We start from the raw sequence: 19,629 nt of genomic DNA on the forward strand, positions 1-19,629 counted from the left end.
TTCCCATATTTTACCCTGCAAGCAGCCAAGAGGGGAGGGAGGGGAGCTGCAGCACAGAGGTGGTGGAGCCTGGGAGGGGGGAGCTGCCCCTGAGGCAGAGCGACATCAAGCCAGGTCTTTCTGCGGAGAGGTGGAGCACGATCCGGTGAGGTTTGGGGTGCTGTGCCCTCACAGCACACAGGTCCCAGGGGATGCCCACGCGTGTACTTGGCCTGCCAGGGATGAATGTGGATGTGCCCAGGATGGGGGATGGAAACCTGAAAAGGACTTCCCCAAGAGATGCCCCCCAGGACAGGGGTGTCTCAGTGGGCAGGGCTCTGGGCTGGCTGCAGGACAGGGTTCCCGCGGTGGCACTTTATCCATCACAGGTGCTGGGATGTGGCACCACTGCTCAGAGCAGCTCCTCTCTCTTCTTCCCACTGATGAAGGCACCGCTCGAGGGGACCCCTTACGGACACATCTCCTTGGGCTCCACTGAGCACGTGGCAGAGAGTGACAGTGCAATCCAGCCCCACACCACACAAGGACACAGAGCTGTGCTAGGGAAATCTCATGCTCACCAAATCCTGGACCAGCAGCACATAAACGGAGCAATTTTCATTTCCAAAACTCCAAAGGTGACCTTGGGCTCTGCTGTGGTCATGGAGAGGCACAGGGAGAGCAGAAGGGCATCCAGAGACCTTGGCCAGCCTGATGGCCATGGCACAGTAAGGCCTCCACCTGGTTCCTTCTCGGTCACCACCTTTGCTCGGAACCGCCTTCCTCTGTCATGGGAGCAGTGATGTGCTGGGCTTCTGATTTCCCATCTGCTAAGGACGAAACGAAGCACTGGTGGAACTTCAAGGTGCTCTGAGGTGCCCAGGGTTGTCACCCACACTTGCCCCTGCAGCTCCTGTCCCAAGGCCTGTCCCCGTCCCCTGCCCACAGACACCGGTAACCCCTGGGGCCCAGTTATAGGATTCAGCCAGGGGGAAGGAACCTGCGCAGCGCATTGTGAGGCACCCCTGCGTGGATGTCCCTGGGTGAGAGTTCCAAAGTGGGTGTCCCCGGGTGAATGTCCCCAGGGCTGGCTGTCCCCACGTGGGTGCCCATGGCTGGGTCCCTGTGCGGGTGCAGCTCCGCGGGGCCGGGCGGGGGCTCCAGGGCTCCCTCTGTCCCTGCCCCCTCCCGCCGGGGGCCGTGTCCGGCAGCGGGGCCGAGCCCGGGGGTGCGCCGGCGCCAGGTACCGGCCGGGACTCCGCGGGGCGGGGGGGGCTCGGCGGGGCGGGGGGGCCCCGGTGCCCGGTGACAGTCGGGGGCGGGCGGGCCGGGGCCGGGGCCGGGGGCGGGGGGCCCGGCGAGTTCCTGCCTCCTCGGGAACAAAGGGAACTCTGTCTCGGCATCTGTCACCGCCGCCCACCCAAAACTTTCCGCCGCGCCCGGCTGCCCGTCCGCCGCCGCGGGACGGCCCCGCACCGGCCCCGGCACCGAGACCCCGGCGCGGCCCATGCGAGCGCCCAGGCGGCGGCGGCGGCCCGGGGGTGAGCGCAAAGATGGATCCCGGGGGGCGCGGGGGGAGCGGGGCGGCCCCGCGCCTTTGTGCGGGACGGAGCGGGACGGGCCGCGCCGGCGCTCCCGAAGTTTGCGGGAGCTGCGGCCGGGGCCCCCCGCCCCCGCTGCAGCTCCGAGTTACGGCGGAGTTTGCCCGGCCGGGGACAGCTCGGGGCCGGCGGCGGAGTGCGGGGGCCGCTCTCCGGCTCCTCTCTCGCCCCGCCGCCCGGGGCCGCCGCTGCCCCGCTTTGTGGCGGCGGCCCCGGCCCCTCGCTGCCTGTTGCGGCCGGAGGGGCGGCGGGACCCGGCCCGCAGCCCCCCGCTCCGCCGAGCCCCCGGCCCGCAGCGCCGAGCCGAGCCCCGGCCCGTGACAGCCGCCCCCGCCTCCATCCCCGCCGCACAATGACCCCGCGTGGTTCCTCTCCCACTCTCCAGCTCCGGCCTCTTTCTCTTGCTGAGATTGTTTTTGTTTTTAACTTCCCCTCCTCCACCCCACCCCATGCTTTGTTTTTTTCTCCCCCCCACGTTGCAGTGCCCTCCGAACCCCGAGTGCACCCGAGCCCCGTGCGTGCGCTGAGATCCTCCGCACCCCCGGGGCTCCGTTTGGTGCCCCTGTTGTCCCGCCGGTGCCGGTCGTTTGGCCCGCCCCCCCCCACCCCCGGGATCTCTGCCTCGGGATTCCCCCCCGGCGGGCCCAGAGGGGGTGAGACCCCCGTTGGATGCGGGGGGAGGTCGGTGGGAGGCCCCTTCCCCTCCCCCGACCGGACACCGCCTGAAGCTCCCTTTGGTTCCCCCTCCAGGCTTCAGCCAGGGGGGTCCCGCGGGCAGCTCCACCATGTCGGACAGTGACCCGGGGGACGAGGACGGCGCCACATCCCCTGACCCCTCGCAATGCAAGAGGAAGAGAAGGGGCAACCTCCCCAAGGAGTCGGTGAAGATCCTGCGGGACTGGCTGTACGAGCACCGCTTCAACGCCTACCCCTCGGAGCAGGAGAAGCTCAGCCTCTCGGGGCAGACCAGCCTCTCCGTGCTGCAGGTAGGAGCCAGCCCCCGCCCGCTGGGGACACCGCTGGGGACACTGCCATGCGGTGTGGGACAGGAGAACCCCACCGAGGATCCCAAAGTCTGGGCAGGCTAGGTTCATTCACCACTGAAGGACGGTGAGGAGGCAAGGGAAGGGATTCTGGGGAAGGAAAGGAACCTGTGTGAAGGCAGGGTCTTTTCTGGGGAGACGTCTGACCCCGCAACCAGCTCTGCTGGAGCCGGAAGGTGGAGGGACTGAAGTGGGGACAGGTTGAATACCCTGTCGTCAGTAAAAGCTGCACAGGTGGGAGGGTTTTGCGGGATGCTGCTTTATTCTATTCCCCTGGACACTCCCAGCAGCATGACCCTGCACACAGAGCTGGGCAGAGGACAGCCTTGGGGCTGGGCAGGGCCAGGAGTTGGACTTGAAGATCTTTGTGGATCCCTTCCAGCTCAGGATATTCTGTGATTTAAACCAGAAGGGAGAGGCTGGACTGCACTTGAATCCTCTGGGCTGTTAAGTGCTGGCTGGCCCACCTGGTCCCAGTTACACCAGCTGCATTAAGGGGAGCCCTGTCCAGGAGTCTCCCTGTCCTGGTCCCAGCTGTGGGCTGATGTTCTCCATGTGGCACCGTGGTGGGTGCTCAGGCAGGAGCCCTGGGCAGCAGTGGGGGTGAGCAGCGCTTGTCCTTCCTACTCTGGCGTGGTCCCTGCCTGTGTTTAGGGTGTCTGGGGAGCCTGCCCAGCTGCTGACCCGGTGCTCCATGCTCAGGCTTGGTGCCCTGGGCCCTGTCCCCCTCTCCCAGCCTGACAGGGTGTGAGCTGCACTCTGTTCTCTGGGTCTGGGGTGCAGTGGGGTGCAGGGCAGCAGACAAGGGCCAGTGGGTTTGCTCCTGTCCTGGAGCTTCCTCTGTACCTCTGGCTCCTCTCCCCATGGCTCAGTGCAGTCCTGGCCAAGTGTCCCAGCCCAGACACCGAGTGTGGGCAGGGGCTGTCTGCTTCCCCTCTTCCTGGCCAGCAAGGCAAACCTGCTCTTTAATTTTAACGTGCTTCTGTGAGTGCTGGCTGTGCCCCAGAACCGTGCCCAGCAGCTGCTCCGGGGCAGCCTGGAGCCCCTGGCTGGGCTGGAGGCTGAGAGTCGGGGGAGCAGCGGCAGGCCCGGGGCTGCGGGACCGGCCGGGTCCTGGCCCAGGCTCCGTGACAGTGCCCGGCACACGGAGCTGCCCAGGGCTCGGGCGGGCTGCCAGGTGCCAGCCTGTCAGTGGCCTGAGCCCCGTGGGACCAGGGAGGGTTTGGCACACGGGTGGGCTCGTGTTGAGGTGTGGCCCTGCTGTGTGCCAGCTGCTGTTTGTCCCAGGTGGCCCCACAGCCAGCGAGTGCCCCCTGTACCCACTGCGCATGGGGTCCCAGCCCGATGGCATTGCCCAGTGCCAGCCGAGGGCTGGGACAGAGGTTTCTGGCAGCCTGAGGGGATGCAGCAGGAATCCCTGGGGATGCTCCCTCTGCCTGCTGGGGTGGAGGAGTGGGACACCCCATGGTGTGGCTGTGGAGTTCAGTCTGTGATGCTGATCTGACCTCTCCAAAAAGCCTCTGGAATGCAGGGCTCTGCCACAGCCACTGGCCAACCTCCCCAGTTGTTCGTTTGTGCACCCCCTGCCTGCTCCAGTGGCCTGGGGAGCTGGAGCTGTGCACTGCAGCCATGGATCAGGGAGAGCAGGAAGCCCTGTGCCTCCCTTGCAGGAATTCCAGCCCTAGGAAAGTGGCACCTGCTCCCACTGAGGCTCCCTAGACAGCAGCAACTTTCCAAGCCTGTGCCCTGCTGTGGGATGGATGGGCTTTTCCTCCCTGTGGAGGAGATGCTCCTCTTTACAGTGCTGGGGACAGACACTGCCAAAGGGAAAGAATGGGGTGTGCTGGTGGGAGGGAAAGGGATGGACTAAAACCCAATAAACTGCTTCAGAGCCAGAGCTCTGTGACAGTGCCTGCTGTGAGAGTGGCTGTGTGTCCCCATCTCTGTGCCCCGTTCTCCAATGGGAACTGAATGCGGGAAGGAGCATGGTGATGGGGACAGGCAGGATTTTGGGGGGTTCTCAGCACTGAGGAGTTGGGCTTTTTGTTGGGAGTCCATCTCTCTGGTTGGGGATCACAGTGGTGGATGGCCAGGATCGTGTCAAGGGGACCACAGCATCACAGGATCTTGTTATGCTATGGCTGGCAAGGGAGGGGTTTGGAACAGAAAAGGAGTAAAACTGGTCTATTCGAGGGTTAATGCCAAATATTGTCGTAAAGAAAAAAGCAACAACTGAGATCCTGCTGTGACTGAAGTTGTGGCAAGTTTTCTCTCCTTGGGGAAAATATTTTCCATAGCTGCTGATTTAGGAAAGATCAGACTTCCCCCCCCCCTCAATTTATTCTCTTTTAATTGTTTTCTAGGAAGAAGGCAGTTATTTAAATGCAGCATTTTATATAAAGATGCTGAAACAATCCATGGTCAAGGCTCAATAGTGGCAAAGGACTGCCAGATGTGCAGCCTCTGTGCTGTACAGTTGTTTGGGAGAGCTTTTAGCATGAGTTGTGACCCTGCTCGTGGGCAGAGGTGTCTCTGCTGCCCCATTCCTGGCTCTGTTAGGGGCTGAAGGGCTGCAGCTCCACTGCCTGATGGTTTCTAAGGTTTTCCATCTGTATTGCTCTCCTGCCATCCGTCTGCTCTGGCAGCTCCTATTTGGCTTGGCAGCAGCGTGGAAACAGGGCTGAGCTCCAGGATGGGTCACCTGGAGAAGGAAAATCTGTCCCCAGGCCGGGGACCTGCAGTGTGGGCTCCGAGCTGGCTCTGTGCAATGCCGTGGGCTCTGGCTGGGGAATGGCAGGAGCTGTGCTGTACCTGCCTGCAGCTGGAACCTGTGGGGCTGCAGTGGGGGCACAGCACTGAGCCCCTCCTGCCCTGGGGGCAGCTCTGCTGAGAACCCGGCAGCTGCCGGGGCTCCGGGCCGGGCTGCTGCGGCTCGGCCCCGGGGCTGTCAGGCTGCGCCCGTTCCTGCCCGCGGAGAGCAGGAGCCGCGGGGCGCGGTCCCGCAGCGGGGCGGGCAGGGCCGGGGCACGGGGAGGAAGGGGCTGCCCGGGCAGGCGGTGCCAGGCAGGAAGCAGCCGGTGTCGGGGTTTCCGTGGGTGCCGGCGCTAGCTGTGCCTCTCGGGAGCCGCACGGGAAGGAGGTGCAGGGCTGAGGGGGGGACCTGCGGTAGTCCGGGTGCGTGGGAGCTGCTGCTGGTTGGAGCCGGGGCTGCGGCCCCCGGCTGACCCCGCCGCGCCCCTCTGTCCTCGCAGATCTGTAACTGGTTCATCAACGCCCGGCGGCGCCTGCTCCCCGACATGCTGCGCAAGGACGGCAAGGACCCCAACCAGTTCACCATCTCCCGCCGCGGGGCCAAAGCCGCCGATGCGGCCGTGCCGCGGGGCGCTGCCGCCGGCCCCGGGGTGCTCGTGGTGCCGCCCGCGGGCGCCTCCAAGGTGCTGTCGATGTCGGTGTGCCCGCAGGTACTGTGCCACCCGGGGCGGGCGCTGGCCGTGGTGAGCGCCCACAGCCCCGAGTGGGAGCAGCCGCCCGGGCCCGAGGCCGTGCCCAGGGCGGGCCCCGGCGGCAGCACCCTGACCCTGCTGGCGCGGGCCGAGGCGGGCAGCCCCACACCCGGACTCTTCAACACGCCGCCCCCGACGCCCCCCGAGCTCTTCGGGGACGACTTCAGCAGCTTCCAGCTGCTGGTGGAGGTGGCCCTGCAGAAGGCGGCCGAGCTGGAGCGGCAGCGGCAGGGCGGGCAGCTGCCCGTGGCTCCCCACGCCGAGCCCCCCGGAGCCTCCAAATAGCCCCGGGCCGGGTCCCGCAGGGTGCCCTTCCCCGGGGGGCCCGACCCTCCCGGCCTCTGCCGCACCCCCACAGCCCATCCCAGGAGCGGCTCCTGCCCCCGGGGGCTCTGGCGTCTCTCGGCAGCCAAGGCGGCAGAGGAAGGCCGGTCCCACCCCGCCGTCCTCCCGTGGGAGATGCCCTGGCTGCCGAGCACGGTGCCCCGGTCTGTGCCCAGACCCCGGCGCTGGCAGTGCCCTGTCCCTGCCGCACGGCTGGAGCGGGCACTGGAGCTCTCCTGGAAAACCTGCTGATCATCTCCTCTCCTGCAAACATGGATCCAGTCAGCACCGTTTCTTCAGGGAGACAGAGAGAACCTGTTTTTTTTAATGCCAGTGGAAGGACTGTGGATGAAGAGCTTTGTCTCCCAAATCTCCTTTCTCCTTGCCAACCGTCCCCCCCCCCCAGCCCCCCTTTTGTTTTTGGGGTGATTTTCTGTTTCCCGGTACTGGCCAGGGGGCCTGCCTTGCCCACGGAAGGGCAAAGGACAGATGAACTGGAAACATGGAGTCTGTGGCATTTTATCGTGGAAAAATTAGGACCCTCCTCTTCCTTTTTAGGTTGTTGTGGATGCTGCCAATAGAAATCTCTTATGGTGCTGTTTAGCAAGTTTTTTGTTGAAATATTTTCCCTTTAATTGTGATTTATTACATGATTTTTTTTTTTAATTTTTTTTTTTTTTTTAATCTGTAAGCAATTCCACACCTTCCCCGTGCTCCCCTTGAGTTCATGCTGAATATGTGCACGCTGTGCCCGGAGTATTGAGCACGTGGCCAAGCCCGGGCAGAGCTGAGACTGTGAATTTTGTACCCGACTTCATTTCCTTTTTTATTTTTTTTTTCCATAAAACCTTTGGAGAGAGGCGTGGTGGGGGCACGGCCGTGTGCGTCCCGCACGTGCAGCGCGGGGCGCCTGGGAAGCAGCGCGGGGCGGGCGCAGGACGGAGATGCGGGTCCGTGTCCCGGCCCCGCAGCGCGGCTGTGCGGCGCTGGGGACCTCTAGTGACAAACGGGGACGGCCCGGCGGGCTCGGGGCTCTGGGGCAGCTCCGGGCTGACCCTGGGCGATGTGGCTTTAGTGACTGAGCCCGGCCCGAGGAACGCTAATCCCCCCGGTTATCAGCCAGATAAGGCGCTGACTGAGGGGGTAAAGCCGCAGGACCGGGAGCTCTGCGGGGCGTGGGGAGACCACCGGAGGGGACGGGGCTGGAAGGGAAAAGCACTGATTTCGGGGACTGGTGTGTTCCCACCCCCCGTTTCTTCAGAGGGAAGGTGCTGGGGACAGGCTGCTGTGGGAAGGGTTCTCAATAGCGTCACCTGGGCAGGTGCCCTGTGCAGTGCCGGGGGGCACTGGGGTGGGTGGGTGCCCATCGTGTGCCTCTCACACCCACCTCCATTTCTATGTCCAGCCTTCGCTTGCCCTTTGTCTCCTTTTCAGGGAAAGTCCTCAGTTTTGGGACTCTCACCTTGTCACCCCCCTGCAGCTCTGTGCCTGACCCAGGGGGAGGGAGCGCCTCCTGCTCTCTTGCCCCAGTCAAACCCAAGTGGTTTCCTTCCCCTGAGCTGTGCCTGTGCCAGGGGCTGGAGCTGCTGCCCTGAGATGGACCAGAGAGTTGGGAGGGCAGAAGTTATTGGAATTAAATTTATGGAGAAATAACAAACTACTGTAAATATCTTTTTGTTTGTTTTTCTATTGTCAAATAAAAAGTTTTTTTAGTTTTGGTTGTTATTTTTAAATATGAGCTGTGTGTCACAGTGAGCTGTGTCATTTGTGGGTACCCCACTTGGTTCTCCATCCCCAGAAGAAACCCCTGGGCCACCCTTGAACAGCACCTGGGTGTCCCCCACTCTCCATGAGCTGCAGGGGCTTTGTGTTCAGGGTGAGAGATGTGGGATGGGGCACATTCCCATGGGGAGTGGGGGGCCAGAGCCAGGCCAGGATTTGTCAGCCCAGCTCAGGGATCTGCACTGTGACAGGGGGTCACAGCTGGGGACTCTGCTGCTCCTCCTGTGGCCCCAGGCAGCACCTCACAGCTCCTGAGCTGCACACGGGGGTCCATGTCTCCAGCAGGGCCTGGGGATCCCCTGGCAGCTCCAGCAGAGACCAGCAGCTCCCGGGAGCTCAGGACATGGTGCCAAGGGACAGCATGGGGCACAGGGGGGAGGCACTGCTCTGACCTCCCCCCACACCCACCTCCATTGCCTGCCGGGGCATCAGCTGGGGCTACTGGTGCTGGGAGGGGTCCTCCAGAGGGACCCCCAGCCCTGCAGCCCCCCAGGCCCTGGGCTCTGATCCAGGCACACAGAACAGCCTCATTAATGTGATACTCTCGTACTTTGCAGAGTGGTTTGGGTTGGAAGCACCGTAACGACCATTAAGGCACAGCCCCTTGCCATGGGAAAGGACATCTTCCACTGTCTCAGGCTGCTCCAAGCCATGTCCAGCCTGGCCTTGGACACTTCCAGGGGTGGGGCAGCCACAGCTTCTCCGGGTAACCTGTACCAGGGCCTCACCACCCTCACAGGGAGGAATTTCTTCTCAATATCTCAGGTATCCTTCATCTCTGATAATGTGAAGCCGTTTCCATCCCTTGTCCCAAGTCCCTCTGCAGCTCTCCTGGAGCCCCTTTAGGCACTGGAAGGGGCTCTGAGTTCTCCCTGGAGCCTTCTCTTCTCCAGGATGAGCACTCTCAGCTCTCCCAGCCTTTCCTACTGGTCCAACTCCTCCGTCACTGCCAGCGCTGCCCACGAGTGGGTGAGGCTCCGGGATGCTCCCCGCAGCCGCTCCACTGTGGCCGGGCCGGGTGGTGCCGGTGCAGCACGGGCAGCCGGCAGCAGCGGCTGGGCCGGGCTGAGCCAGCGGGGCGTTCCTGGGGATTCCGGGAATGGGCCCTGCATGGCCGGGCCGGGCCCGGGGAAGGTGCGGGAAGAGCCGGGAGCGGCTCCTGGCACCGGAGAGTGCGGGGCTGCAGCCGGGACACGGACACGGACAGGGACAGGGACAGGACACGGACACGGACATGAACAGGGACAGGACACGGACATGGCAGAGACATGGACAGGGACATGGACAGGACAGGGACAGGACAGGGACAGGGACAGGGACACACGGACAGGGACAAGGACAGGACAGGGACAGGGACACGGACAGGACAGGGACAGGGACAGGGACACACGGACAGGGACAAGGACAGGACAGGGACAGGGAAACAGACAGGACAGGGACAGGGACACATGGACAGGGACAAGGACAGGACAGGGACAGGGACACGGACAGGACAGGGACAGGACAGGGACAGGGACACGGACAGGACAGGGACAGGACAGGGACAGGGACAGGGACAGGGACAGCGCGGTGCGCTCGAACCCCGCCCGAGCAAGGCACGGAGGAAGGGGAGGCCACGCCCACCACCCCGCAAGCCCCGCCCCCTCACAACAGCCTCACGGCCATTGGCCTCAGCAGCACATACTGGGCTGTGATTGGTTGGCAGGGCCCGGAAGCATTGTGACACACGGCCTCGCCCTTTGTAGCCACTGGGGGCGGCCATTTTGTTTCACCCGCCATCTTATGGCAGGGCGCAGCCATTTTGCTAAACGTCATGCTGCGCTGTGATTGGCAGGCAGCCATCTCGTGACACCACTATTCCCACGTGATCTCATGCAGCCTCGTGATTGGCTGCCCGCATTCTTTGGGCTCAGAATAAACAGGTGGCTCGAAGGAGTGAGTGTGAAATTATTGACAAAAGGGGTGCTAAATATCTGCAACAAATACTTCTAAAATATTTATATTTCTAAAATATTTATATTTATAAAAGGCATGTCTAAATAGGTATAACACATTTTTGTGCATGTGTTACACATATTTGCATGTATATGCATATAGATGTAACTACCTCTGTATTTGTATATCTATCTTAATATATGTAGAGGATTTTAAAATATTGTATTAATCATAAAAAACTGTATGAAAACCATGTTAACATTAATTTTTACAGCTTCATAAATTTACTTACATGTTAAAATATATGCACATATATATATACAAATCCATATTATATAAGAACATCAATATTATGAGCTAGCCCAGCCCATTGCAGCAAGGATAGTTTGACCCCTCTGTGAGCAGCAGCTGGGAAGAGTAAATTATAAAGTAAATAAATTAACTCTTGGTGCTCCCACTTTCCTTGTTGTTCCCCTTTACTCTGTCAGTGATCCCTAAAGCTGCATCCACCCTGAAATCCGACAGTGCAACCCAACAAAGTCTCTGCCCCCACAGAATCTTTAGGTTTGGGAAAGGCCTCCCAGATGTGTCCCAGCTGCTGCCAAACCCTGACATGTCCACGCACCCCCAGGTGCCATCTGCACAGAAATTTCCAACACCTCCAGGGCTGGGGACTCTCCCCCTGCCCTGGGCAGCTCTGACCACATTTTCCATGAAGAACTTTCCCTCAATATCCAATGTAAACCTCCCCTGGAGCAACCTGAGGCTGCTTCCCCTTGTCCCCTGGGAGCAGAGCCTGACCCCCACCTCCAGCCCAAGCTTTGGGAATTCAATGGCTGGGGACAGAGACCTTAGAGAAGTGTTCATGGACAGCCCCAGCCAGGACACAACAGGCAGCAGGCATCATTCAGGATTTCACTTTTATTTATTTTTTGCCTTCTGGATCACCAACATTCTCACTGAAACCACTGGGATTCCACCTCCACCCCCGTGACAGTAGCGCACAATCTCCCAACTTGTTCAAACGTGTGAAGAGGGAAAAAAAAAAAAAAAAAAAATCCCCAGCGAGATCCCTCAGAATGGGACAAAAACCTTCTGTGTGAGGATGGCAAAGAATCAGGGGGTGGCAGCTCTGGCTCCAAGGAGCCAGACCAGAAAGGAGACCTACAAAGGGGAAGAAAAAATGGGCTAAAAAATATTTAGCAGTCCTTCCTCTACCCAGAGAGCAGGAAGATAAGGAAAAAATAGTCATCTGCTTACACACAGGGTATATATTTTTACACACACTTGGACACACATCTAGATATAGTACATGTAAAAATATATGCTATACATCTGCCCACCCCCACGGCGGCGTGGGCAGGATCCGTGTGTAGGAATTACTATACAGGTACTACTAAGTGTATATGTGCATATGTACACCCTCCTGTCTCCTCCTGGATACGGTGACCCCACAGCCCCCGCTGCAGTAGCTCCTCTCTCCACCAGCCAGCCAAGGACAATGGTGTGGGAACGGGAAGAGGAGGGAAATCAAAGTGATGTGGCTCATGCTCTGTGCTCCTCCAGCTCTGCTCCTGTGCCCGGAGCGGGGTCCAGCTCTCGGGATCCCCCGCACCAGGTTTATTGCACATTTTGTTTCTGGGCTGCACTTCAACCCCACATTGCACAGCCCTGGTGTCCTCTCCCTCCAACAAGCCAAGGATAGGGCCCCTTTTCCCGTCCTCCCCCGCTCCAGCATCCCCACCCCAAGAACACAAAGCCCAGCAGGCTGCTGGCTGGAGAGGGCAGCAGGAGTGACACACCACAGGTATTCTCTGTGGGGATAGGGGGGTCCGGACACGGGAACCAAAACCATGCAAAGGGTGGGAGAACGGCAGCAGAAGGAGGGAAAAATAAAGGATGAGAAAGGCAGAACAGATCTGAGGAGGAGGAAGAACACAGCATGGCAAGTGCTCAAGGCTTTGTGTTTTCTTGTCCTCTTCTTGTAAACAAGCTAATAATTCTCATGAGATAGAACAAGTAAAAAGACTGAAGATCCAAGTCGAGGGGCTGGAGTTCCCAAGAGTCTGTCCAGTCCATTCAGCAACTCCACAGCTGGGGAGAAAACGAGGGGCATTTTTTCTTTTTTTACTTTTTTTTTTTTTGTTTGTATTTTTTTTTTGTTAAAATCTTCATTACTTAAAGCTGAGAGAGAAAAAAGCCAACTCAGGAGCCCTTTTCAAGGATGGCTCATTGTCTCTAGACTGAATAAATCACACTAGTTTCAAGAGAACCATTTTTTTTCCCATTTAATGACTTATAAAAGCCACGGGCTGGCCGTGGCTGGGCTCAGAGGCGGGTCTGGGCCTCGGGGACGTAGATCTCGATGCTGTCGGCGCTCTCGGTGGCCGAGTTCTGCCGCACGGAGGCCGCGCGCTTGGCTGCCATCAGCCGCTTCCGCGCCTCCTGCCGCTGCTTGTCCGAGTCAGAGCCTTTGTCCCGGCTCAGCTGCGATTTGGACTTGGCCGGCTTCTTTGGCACTGGAGGGGGTGGTTTCTTCTCTTCCTTCAGGGAGACAGTAAGGAAAAACACAGACCTGATATAAACATGCGCAGCTGGGTGCTGGCTCGGCCCCGCTGGGGCCTTGTCAGAGGGACTAGAATGGTGTCGGGGAGAGGAGCTCTGCAGCCAGAACCCTTCAACATCAACTGCCCCTGTTCCCACCAGGAGCCATTTTGCATTTCACGGAATCACAGAATGTCCTGAATGAGAAGGGACCCACAACAATGGTCTGGGCTGGAAGATTATCCAGTTCCATCCCTTGCCATGGCAGGGATGCCGATGGGAGTCCATAGTCCAGGGGCTGATGATCCACAACCAGGGTCATTGAGTCCACCCACTGCATGGACAGCTGCAGGACATCCTGTGCCTGAGAGCAGTGTCCAAACGCTCCTGGAGCTCTGGCAGTCTCGGGGCCATGTCCATTCCCTGGGGAGGCTGGGCAGTACCCAGCACCCCCTGGGGAAGAACCTTTTCCTGTTATCCTAACCCTCCCCTCCACGCAGCTTCTATGGTACAGGGTTCTTCTGGAGTGGCCTGGAGTTCAGAGATTGTCTGCTTCAGCTGTAGCTCAGAGCACAGCACAGGCAGCACGAAGACAACTTGATGTGGAGCTGCAAAATTTTAATAAGCCACCATGCCCTGAGCCACGGTCCTCCCTACCCTTACTGGCAGAGCCAGGACACCTCTCCTGCACTTTCCAAAGGTTCAAGTTGTTTTTCACATTACTTGGGCACAAGGGATAGTTAAATCCATCCACAGAGTACTAGGAACACTTGAGGCCCCTGCAACACTGCTCACTACTCCAAGCTCTCTCCATCCAACACCTTTTCCCCTTGCACAAAACTGTTCCCACTATTACTCAAGAGAAATGGCCTTGGTGCCTTGTGAGGCTGTGAGATTACAAGTGCAGGATGACAAAAGCCCTTGGGAGCACCTGTTTGCAGACAAAACCAGACCTCGTGTACCCGAAATGTGTACAAGGTGCTCTGGCCACTCCCCAGTGCCCCTCACTCACCTTTCTCTCCGGTGTCTCTGCCAATTGCCAGCTATTAGCTTTGAGGTGGTACAGCTCGTCAAACTTCATGCTGATGTCTTCAATGGAAAGCTGGAGGAGATCCCAAAATCCAGCCAAGTCCTGGGCTGTGGGTCTGGGATTGGCATTAGGGTTCTAGAAGGGGGAGCATTAAAAACACCATTTCAGAAAGAACATATTCAGCAGAGCAGTGTGCACAGCACCTTCACCCCTTTTATGTCTGCCTGCAACCAAACCCAGTGAGAACCCACAGGAGACATTGGTCCTGAGCATGGACACACAAAGCTATCATTTACAGCCCAAATAATTTCTGCCAAGCTCAGGAAGCAGGTCCTGACTGCATTCCGCCTTACAGCTGAGTAATCCTGAGCCAGACACCCAGTGCTGGCAGTAACCCCACAGCAGGAACCTCCAAAAGCAGATGCCCAGCGTGGCAATCAGAGTGACATCACTGGTTTCTTACACAGAGACCCCCATTTCAGGGAGGGGAAATAATAGAAATGGATACCCAGCTCTGATGCTTGGATGTGCAGCACTTCAAGAAGCCAAACTGACCTTTCATGAGCAAAATTATTTTGCTACATTTCTGCCCAAAACAACCTGAAAGCATCAGTACTTCTCAGGCTGGGTTGAAAAATTTTAAGTAGCTTAGGTTTCTTCCAAGAACAGGGTTTTTCCAGTTCCCAGACTGCTGAACCACCACCACAGACCCTGGAAAGCATGGGATCAGATCTGAGCAGCTCACACAAAGCTCTGCTGGTGCTGCTGCTCAGCTGGGATCAGCACATTACCCGCTCCTGCTCCTCAAGTCTCTTGAAGATTATTTTACATCTAAAGGGGAATTCACCTCTGAGGAAGTTTGCAAAATCCATATTACCATAAGGCTTGAGGGGAAAATGAAACCAGAGATTCCATCAATCCCCATTAGGTCAAGTCAGCTCCGAGCAAGGGCAAACCCCTGCACTCCCTTTCAGAGATCAATTCCCAGTGACCTGGGGACAGTGTCAACAGCCACACATGCAAAGAGAGCATGTGTGGTCAAGGGCAGACTTTTCAAACTGTCTCCCCTATCTGGCCTAGCCTCAGGGGTTTGCCTCAAAACGCCCTTCAGAAGCAGCCGGCACCTCTGTGCTAACCCAGCCTTCCCCTGGCTGGCACTGCAGGCTGTGCCTGCACTGGCTTTGTTTTCACAAAGGATTGCAGCCTGTTAACACCTGACCAAGTCCTTGTAGTGCTGTTGAAAGAGAGGCATCCTCTCAGAAACCAGGAAAAAGAGATCCAGACTCACCAAGTTTTGCTCACAGAGGCCGTGGAATTGCTGGAACTTCTGTGACATTAGTAACTGTGCACTGCCCACTGCACTCAGCACTTTTCCTAGGACTGTGGGGGACCAAAAAAAAAAAAGAAGAAAAACGACCCGAGTTGAGCAGACTATTAATTGTAGCAAACACCTAAGTCATCAGAAAAGAAATTTCAGAGATCCTCAAGGCATCAATTGCTCTCAGGAACAAGATGTTTTGAAACTACATTTGTCTGCCATTGTTCCTTTTGGCAGGCCAAACACAGACCTGGCTGAGGACATTACAATATCCAAGCTGGCAGAGAGCTCCTCAAACAGCCCTTAGCCCCTCAAGAGAAGCCACCAGCACCACCTCAGAGAGGTCTGCTGGCACCTACTTAGACATCCCAGCCTGCTCTCCCAACCCTGCCCAGGGGAAAGGTGACACAGGGACCACTCTCCAGCCTCCCTGTACCAGCAGGGATTAACATCCAGGACTTTATGCTGCTCTTAATGGCTTTTCCAAGCAGCCTCTAGGCATGGACCTGTTCCTCTGCTCATTAGAGAAAATACACTCTGGGCTTTTCCCTCCCAGAGGCAGGTTCAGAGCCCCATGTGCCTGCAAGCTGCATCACCAACAGCAACCACCTGAGTCCTGTCCCTGCTCTGCTGCTGCCCCTGAGCCTGCTCAGGAGATCTGGCTGGACAAGCACACCCTGGGCTCTCCCACCCACCAAGGCTGTGGTTACACAATCAAGCAGCCTGCTCCTGGCACACAGAACAATGCCATGCAGTTCTTGCCATCTTTTCTTGCCACAGGTCAAGCCAGGCCAGCCCTGAGGCAGGGAGATTCCCTGCCAGGCAGCACCTCAGGGAATCAGATTAGGGATTAGCTTCTGGAGACTCAGCAGTGACAGTGAGCTAAAACTGAGCCTCACCTTTGTTTCACCTTTCTCAGGCTTTAAAAACATCAAAAGCAGGCTCCACAAAAAGATCCTGCCCTTTGCAGCCTCAACACCCACTCCTGTCACTCTATGTGCACCAGAGACATAATTCCCTACAAAAAGCCCAGGTTTTGCCAAGGCATTTGAAAATAGAGGAACAAGCCCAGCTGGGACTGAACCCCATAAAAATCAACTTGCCTTGTGTTCCTTGTTTCATGCTTTTGGTGTACCCAGCATGAATTCAGTGAGGCTTTCCCATGTGAAGAAACCTCTTCTCTGCTATAAAGACAGCTCATCAACTGAACTGAGCAAACAAGTTCCAAAGTTGTGTTCCTTCTGTCCCACTGCCAGCTAAGGTTTCTCCTGCCTATTTAAGAATAATGGGTAAGGCAGGGAGAGATCCCACAGCTTCCCTGAGAGCTTTCCCCATTTAACCTTTTTTAAGATTAAATCCATTTAAGCTTTTAGCCGTTTTGAATGGTCAGAAGCCACACCATGCTCTGTACATCTTTCATGCTGCATCACGGCATTATGTTGTACTCCATTTTCTACGGGAAGCTATATTACCCTTTCCAAGGAAAAAGCATTCCTTATCCCATCCTAATGCTCTGGCTCTGTGGGCTGTCAGCAATTTCACAGAACACCAGAATGCTTTGGGAGGGAAGGGTCCTTAGAATTAATCTCATTCTATGGGCAGGGACACCTTTCACTAGACCAAGGTGCTCCAAGCCCTGTCCAACCTGGCCTTGGACACTTCCAGAGATGGGCAGCCACAATTTAAGTGACCCCAATACTCAGCTCCAATTCCTTCTTGAGAGAGGAGCTGCTGGGCTGCTGCTCACACCCACCTTCCTCAGAGAGATTGTTCTCTTTGGTCTCCTGGTCCATCTGGCGGCACCAGCCCTCCAGGCGCTCGGTCTCTGCCTGCAGCAGCTTCAGGAACCAGAAGCCGTCCCGCCGGCAGGGCCCCGGCTGCGCCGGCTCCGACGGCGACGTGGAGGAGCTCTCGAGCCAGGGGTCAGGAGGAGGGAGAGAAGAAGGCTCCAGGGCTGGGTCGTTGTTTTCTCCATAGGAGAGGTTTCTCTTAATCTGTGAGGGCTTGGCTGGTTGCCTGGTGGAGGCATCAACACCAACAGAGTTGTTGTGCTGGGGGCACTCAGCGAGGCTTCTCTCAGATGATTTACAGCTGGAGTTATTGGGCTCCTGTGTGTCAGAGTCTGTGTCCTGTTTGGAGGACATGCTGCGAGAGTGGCTGTTTCTGCAGGGATCAAAAGCTGTTGTTCAATAGCAGAGCACAGCCTGGCTGGCCTTCCACACTGACAGCAAAATCCATGGCCACAGCAGAGCCTCTCCCTGCCCCTCTCACACACACAGACACATCATACACTCAGACAGAATTACAAGGTTGCCTGCTTACTGCAGCCGGTCGTTCAGACGAGAGGGCTGACGCATGACTACAATTACAGCTTGGAATTTTTAAATTTTTGACTTAATTTCAAGCTCCCATTGATTTAGCTGTTAGAGAACAAATGCTTTTTGCAGCAGGTGTGCACTGTGGAGGAAGAACTCTCCATGGGCCCCATTCAACACTACTCACTGGCACAAAGCAGGGAAGAAGGTCTAAGCATAAGTGGGGGAGGCACAATTTAAAAAAAACAGGAAACCGTGCAAGTTGCGTCTCACTTACCGCCACTCGTCCTCTACCTGCACCCCGATGGACTGGAATTTGGTGGCTGGTGGAGGAGGCTCCTCTTTTGCCACTGGCTGAAGGCAGTCAACCTTATTGAACAAAAAAAAGAAATAATACAGACAAAAACAGACACAAGAACTTGTGGCTGGAATCCATGTTAGTAGACCAGAAGTTGCACACACAGAGCATGCTGACACCACACAGGAGGGCTGGCTAAGGACAGGCACCAGGCTACTGCTCAGCTCTGCTCCCACGTCAGGAGCAGGGCTGTGTCCTGCCAGGCTGCTGCCACCACCTGTACCAGGAGCCCTGGGCTCTGCAGGGCTGGGGCTGCATCCCTGCACCATCCCACACAGTCAGGGACCATGGCATTCAAGGGAGGACAGCGAGGTGATTGAGACTGACAGCAAAGCCTCTCTCCCAGGGATTGACACCCTCCATGGCTCTGGATAAGAGGGTTAGAAGGTTTTAGGAAAGAAATCCAGGTGACTTAAGAACCAGCTCAGAAAATGAAAAGCAGTGGAAGGCAGTCAGCCTCTTCAGTATGTTTCTTTTCCCTCACTGACTTTCAGGTGTTCTGCCCCACCAGCCTTGCAGAGAGTCCTTCACTGTCACCTGTACTGAGCTGGCCTTGCTGTAAAGCTGATGGAGAACTCGTTCAGCACACACAAAGCAGCTCAAAGCTCAGATCCTGCACTTGGAGCTGCCCAAGTTCCCCTGCACCTGGGACAGAACCAGAGCTCACAGCTACGTGTAACTGAGAAACCTGTCCCAGAGGGGGGCACAGCCCCAGAGCATGCATTTTGCTGACTAAAACACAGATTTACACTACTCACTGGGTTCTCATTTCACTGTGTTATCCACAGCTCATTTCCATTGATTGCAGCAGCCCTCCCCACATGGACATCAAGCAGAAGGGCCCACCTCTCAGGGAAGAATTATCCCTACAACCATGGTGGATAAGGAGCAGACTGACTGGAAGCAATACAGAGTACAGGGCACAGGCAGACCAGCAGCAAAAGGCCTCTTCAGAGGGAGTCACCTGCTTAACATGGACCCTCTGCTCTAGAAAATATTTTAAATTTGTACTAAAAGAGCTTAGTCCTTTCTGGGCTGTCGAGGCAAAGTGCTGCTATCTGGGAACACAGGCAAGGCAGTGAGTGGCCCTTGCTATTCTAAGTGAGCTCAGATGAACACCTGGTCACAGAAAAGGCACATGCCAAATGGATGGGGCAAGGACATTCCTTGGGACAAAGGAGAGCAAACTATTCCATACTTGTATTCCTATAGATGATAGCTTTCTTTTGGGGATATTCTCCACTTTAGGCTCTTCGTTAGTCAGAGTCCCTTTGTCACTTTTCAAAGTTGCATTTTTCTGAGGTAACTCTGGAGTGTCTCTGGCCGGAGTCACGACGCTGCCCCTGGTGACGCTGGGTGTCCTGGTGCTGTCCAAGCTGTCTGAGGAATTGCTGAGCCCCGACTGGCTGGTGACCTCACTCTTGTGGTCCTGGCTGTCCAGGTAGGTGTCCTGGGCTGACTCAGTGCTGCTCTGCACAGTGACAGAGATGAACGGCTTGGACGTGGTCCGAGGTGGGACGGGAGGTGGCGTCTTTTTATATGCCACTAGGCATGATGAACCTGCAGGGATGGAGGGGGAGAACGGAGAACGCAGGAGACAGGTTGGAGGGAAAGAGATACAGTGGAAGAGAGAGAAAAAGCAGGTCAGTCACAACTTCCAAGAGGAGCCTCCCAGCAGCAGTTGGAGGCAGAGGTGCAGAACCAGCCCACAGGCAGCAGCTCACGCCAGGGACCCACACCAAAGCATAGGGGAAGCGAAGGCAGAGCGAGAGCTAGCTTGCAAAAGAAGTCAAAAAGAATACCATGATGTGTGGAAATCTGGAAATGGAGAAGAGGGATAGAAAAGCCTCCCAAGAATGCTACAGGGTTTGGCAAGTTTAAGCCTCCACAGTGGGGA

At 57.2% G+C, this 19,629-nt stretch overlaps 2 protein-coding genes across 9 annotated transcripts in view; one reads left to right on the forward strand and one right to left on the reverse strand.

The window, feature by feature from the left end:
* Positions 1 to 1,044: 1,044 nt before the first annotated feature.
* Positions 1,045 to 8,188, forward strand: TGIF2 (TGFB induced factor homeobox 2). Of its 2 annotated transcripts, none has more exons than XM_085557876.1 (3): positions 1,045 to 1,222; positions 2,331 to 2,566; positions 5,875 to 8,188. In XM_085557876.1, the coding sequence occupies exons 2-3, from the start codon at positions 2,366 to 2,368 to the stop codon at positions 6,409 to 6,411; spliced, it is 738 nt and encodes a 245-aa protein (XP_085414002.1). In that variant the 5' UTR covers positions 1,045 to 1,222; positions 2,331 to 2,365; the 3' UTR covers positions 6,412 to 8,188. The 2 variants fall into 2 exon arrangements, with proteins under 2 accessions (XP_085414002.1, XP_077643221.2); XM_077787095.2 differs by lacking the exon at positions 1,045 to 1,222 and adding an exon at positions 1,365 to 1,520.
* Positions 8,189 to 11,073: 2,885 nt separating this feature from the next.
* The window catches only part of DLGAP4 (DLG associated protein 4), a 116,993-nt gene continuing 108,437 nt past the window's right edge, over positions 11,074 to 19,629 (reverse strand). For all 7 annotated transcript variants that reach the window (XM_077787048.2, XM_021536614.3, XM_021536613.3 and 4 more), the window contains 6 exons: positions 18,931 to 19,292; positions 17,652 to 17,743; positions 16,813 to 17,222; positions 15,030 to 15,121; positions 13,724 to 13,876; positions 11,074 to 12,711 (listed from right to left, as the gene is read on the reverse strand). In XM_077787048.2, coding sequence (XP_077643174.1) covers positions 12,496 to 12,711; positions 13,724 to 13,876; positions 15,030 to 15,121; positions 16,813 to 17,222; positions 17,652 to 17,743; positions 18,931 to 19,292 — 1,325 coding nt within the window. In that variant the 3' untranslated portion in view covers positions 11,074 to 12,495. The remainder of the gene's footprint in view (positions 12,712 to 13,723; positions 13,877 to 15,029; positions 15,122 to 16,812; positions 17,223 to 17,651; positions 17,744 to 18,930; positions 19,293 to 19,629) is intronic.

The sequence above is a fragment of the Lonchura striata genome, chromosome 20, assembly GCF_050655825.1.
Source record: "Lonchura striata isolate lonStrDom1 chromosome 20, ASM5065582v1, whole genome shotgun sequence".
Lineage (NCBI taxonomy): Eukaryota > Metazoa > Chordata > Aves > Passeriformes > Estrildidae > Lonchura > Lonchura striata.